The sequence below is a fragment of the Diabrotica undecimpunctata genome, chromosome 6 (assembly GCF_040954645.1).
Source record: "Diabrotica undecimpunctata isolate CICGRU chromosome 6, icDiaUnde3, whole genome shotgun sequence".
Taxonomy (NCBI): domain Eukaryota; kingdom Metazoa; phylum Arthropoda; class Insecta; order Coleoptera; family Chrysomelidae; genus Diabrotica; species Diabrotica undecimpunctata.
In genome coordinates, this window is record NC_092808.1 from 124,703,355 (window position 1) to 124,706,949 (window position 3,595).

At 34.0% G+C, this 3,595-nt stretch overlaps 1 protein-coding gene across 1 annotated transcript; it reads left to right on the forward strand.

Moving 5' to 3' along the window:
• Positions 1-211: 211 nt before the first annotated feature.
• LOC140444603 (uncharacterized) lies at positions 212-691 on the forward strand. The gene has a single exon (XM_072536364.1). It carries the CDS (start codon positions 212-214, stop codon positions 689-691), a length of 480 nt encoding a protein of 159 aa, XP_072392465.1.
• The last annotated feature ends 2,904 nt before the right edge of the window (positions 692-3,595 follow it).

Below are 3,595 nucleotides of genomic sequence, written 5' to 3' on the forward strand. Positions count from 1 at the left end.
TGAACGAGACATCAAAAACTGGTTTAAAAATATTGAAACCTATGTTAAAGAAAAACATTTAAAAGAAGTTCTAACTGATCCATCAAGAATTTTTAATGGAGATGAGTCAGGATTTCAAATATGTCCATCTACTGGAAAAGTATTTGCTATGAAAGGTTCCAAAAATGTTTATAACGTTGAAAAAAGCTCTTCAAAAGAAAACGTCACTGTAATGTTTACGTTTTCAGCAGACGGTAAAATTTGCGTGCCTATGGTTATTTATCCTTATCAACGTATTCCTGAAAAGGTTGCTACAGGTATTAATCCTAAATGGGGTGTGGGCAGAAGCGATAATGGTTGGATGACGGCAGAGACATTCTATCAGTATATTGCGAATGTTTTTTACCCACACTTAATTGAAAATAATATTAAGCTTCCAGTTATTCTTTTTGTAGATGGGCACAAGAGTCACTTAAGTTACCAATTAAGTCTATTGTGTAATGAACTGCAGATTGAAGTGATTGCACTTTATCCTAACGCCACAAGGATTTTACAACCCTGTGACGTTTCTATTTTCCGTCCATTAAAAGAAGCTTGGCGGCAATCAGTGAGAGAATGGGAAGAACAGCATCCAGGAGGGGAAGTGAATAAGGTTGTATTTGCTTCTATATTGGAGCAAGCTATAAAAAAAGCTGTAAAACTGAAACAGTAGTAAATGGTTTCAAGGCTTGCGGATTGTTTCCATTTAATGCAGATGCTATTGACTACACAAAATGTTTAGGCAAAGAAGTAGTAAAAAATTTAATCATTTCAGATCATCAAAAGAAACCCAAGATGGACTATAATACTTTTGTAAATATCTTAGGTCCTGAAAAAGTTCATAGTTTAGAGAATTTAAAAGAAAATCCAAAGAATAATCTACCTAGCGATGATAATTTGAATTTGTTGTTCAAAATTTGGAATTTTTTTGAACATGATCCAAAACATTCGGATAACCCAATGGTTCTAAAAAATAGAGACACAAACATTAATATTATTCAAAATGTAGTTATCACATCTCCCGTTAAAAATACTGAAATAAAAACATCAGAACAGAGTGGTATTGAAAATGTAAATATTTCTGAGAGTAGCAGTACCAATGATATCCATTTTCAACAATATAAAACTAATGTTTATGACTTACCCTCTACAAGTAAAATTATTGTTAAACACGAATTGTTTGGTAACTTTTTAACTTCTCCTACTGTACCGGAAAGAAAAAATAAACGTAACACGGAACGACTTCCTTTTGCTATTACATCTGCACGATATCAAGAAATGTTACGGAAAAAGGAGGAGATAAAAGAAGAGCAGAAAAAACAAAAACAAGAAAGGAAACGGAAAAGAGAAGAAAAATTAACCATAAACCAGTGTAGCAAGAAAAAGAATTCAAAAAAAGTCAAATGTTTTATTTGTTCAAATGATATTCAATTGAACAAATTAAAATGCGATGACTGTAACCTTTATTATCACGAATCTTGTATTCCTGTTAATGATAGATAGCATATACCTAACGATGGTGATCTATTTATATGTCACAACTGCTTCAATCTCCAGGATAGTGATTCTGATGCTAATAACAGTAACCAAGACAGTGAGGATGAAGACATTGACGAACTTTTCACTCAATACAAACAAGCACAAAAGCATTTATAAAATTTAATTGTGTCCACTGTATATAGGTACCCCATACCGCACAGAAATCTTAGGTTTTTCCTGTAATTTTCATTTGTTTCTAGTTTTTTATTGTGTTAAAGCAGTCGTCCAATAACTAATTTTGAGTAACCTGTAACTAAATAAACTGTCCAATAACTATAATTTTTGTAACTATTTTTAATAAATATATATTGACAAAAAATATTTAACACCTTCTTTAAATCCTTTCATCCATATTGTAATAAACTGTTTAGACTACCTTTTGTATAAATTTCAATTCAATCTGCAGAGAACAATGTGAATAACGAATTTTTAAAGTTGAAATTTTCTTAAGTGTCCAATAACTGCATGGTTTACCCTATATATATATATATATATATATATATATATATATATATATATATATATATATATATATATAATGCCACCTTGCTCTCCTGATCTTGCACTTTTGGACTTTTTTGTATGCCTTTGTATGTTTTGTCTTGCCTTTTATTAGTTTTTTTTTTCGAGTTCTATGAAAAGTATAGTAGTAGTAATAGAATAGTAGTTTGAATCAACCCTCCCAAATAGGTATTTTGCAAATCTTTGTCGCCTATTTGGTTAAACTTTTGTAAGACAACTTTTTTTTGTTCCTTCGTCCACATTCTGAAAACACTTATACCTGCAATTGCAGTTCGATCTGGTTAATCTCGGTCCCTTCTGTATTCCTTTCCAGTTCGTATACATCTTCCGTTCTGAAATAGCTTTTTTATCATATTTCTTTTTCAGAAAGTGAGGTTGGCACTTTTTTTTTATTTTTGGTTACAGAAACAACTGGGGGCTCTTCCGTGGGCTCCATGTTGACAACAGGTTCAATGTGTTGTTTTTTTACAGAGGTACGTTTCTTCTTTACATGCTTCCTCCTAGCTGAAGGGCCTGCGACATCACTATTAAAACAATTTCCACCAGAGCTTGTAGGTTCATAGTCTGACTCACTAGCGCTAAACGGATCTGACTCGGGTTTACTCATTTTTACACGACGTTAAATTTTTACACGAACCGCATGAAAACGCACGCCACGCAGTAATGATAGCGAAGCGACTAACAAGTCAAAACATATCAGCTGCCCTGCCGGCCCAGCGCCAACAGAAGATGACCGTGCATTCCACGAAAGTCACCGAACATTCACAGTCGTTTGGTGCAAAAAGAATGCAGGTCCGGAGCTGCACCCTTCTTGCACCAAATGAGTGAGGAGGCAGATCCATAAAGACGTATAATTCCTTTATTTATTATCAGATCTGCATCTTTCTTATACCAGTCAATCCGCCAATTTTTTTAACTTATGGCATATGCCACCCAAAACGATCTAAATATGGAGCTGCATCCTTCTTACAGCAAACTCCTTAATTGCATTTTGTCTTTTGCTAATACAAACGCTGGTAATTTGTTATTTGTTAAGCTTTCGGAAAAAACCATATTGATTTATGATATATCATTTTATTTAATGCCGGCAACTGGTTTATCGCATTTTACTGTTCATATTGTTATATTATGCTACCAATAAGGGGTATTTCCGAGGGATATTTTTACCTATCTTGCTAAATTGCATTACTTGCGTTCTCAGATATTTGTCTACATTGTGGTATATACTCGTTTTCATCGTTCTTGGCGTGTGCCTGAAATAAGCTACTACGGAATTTTTAATATACGTATCTCTCTGATACACAGATGCGTAATTCAATTGTGCGAGTCACGTTCGTCATGGTAAAGTGCGATGAGAAGGGAATGAAGAGACCACTCACGTCTCCCAGTATTGTAGCAATAACACCGATGCGTTTAGCCGATACGGTGTCGGTGATAAGTTCGGCCTCTTTACGAATACAGATAGCTGGCAGTGACGTGTTTTTTTTATTATAACATGTTACCCTGATCTGTGCAG

Excerpts from the sequence above, each read along its gene's own strand:
- LOC140444603 (XM_072536364.1), top strand. The coding sequence starts at position 212 with ATGTTTACGTTTTCAGCAGACGGTAAAATTTGCGTGCCTATGGTTATT.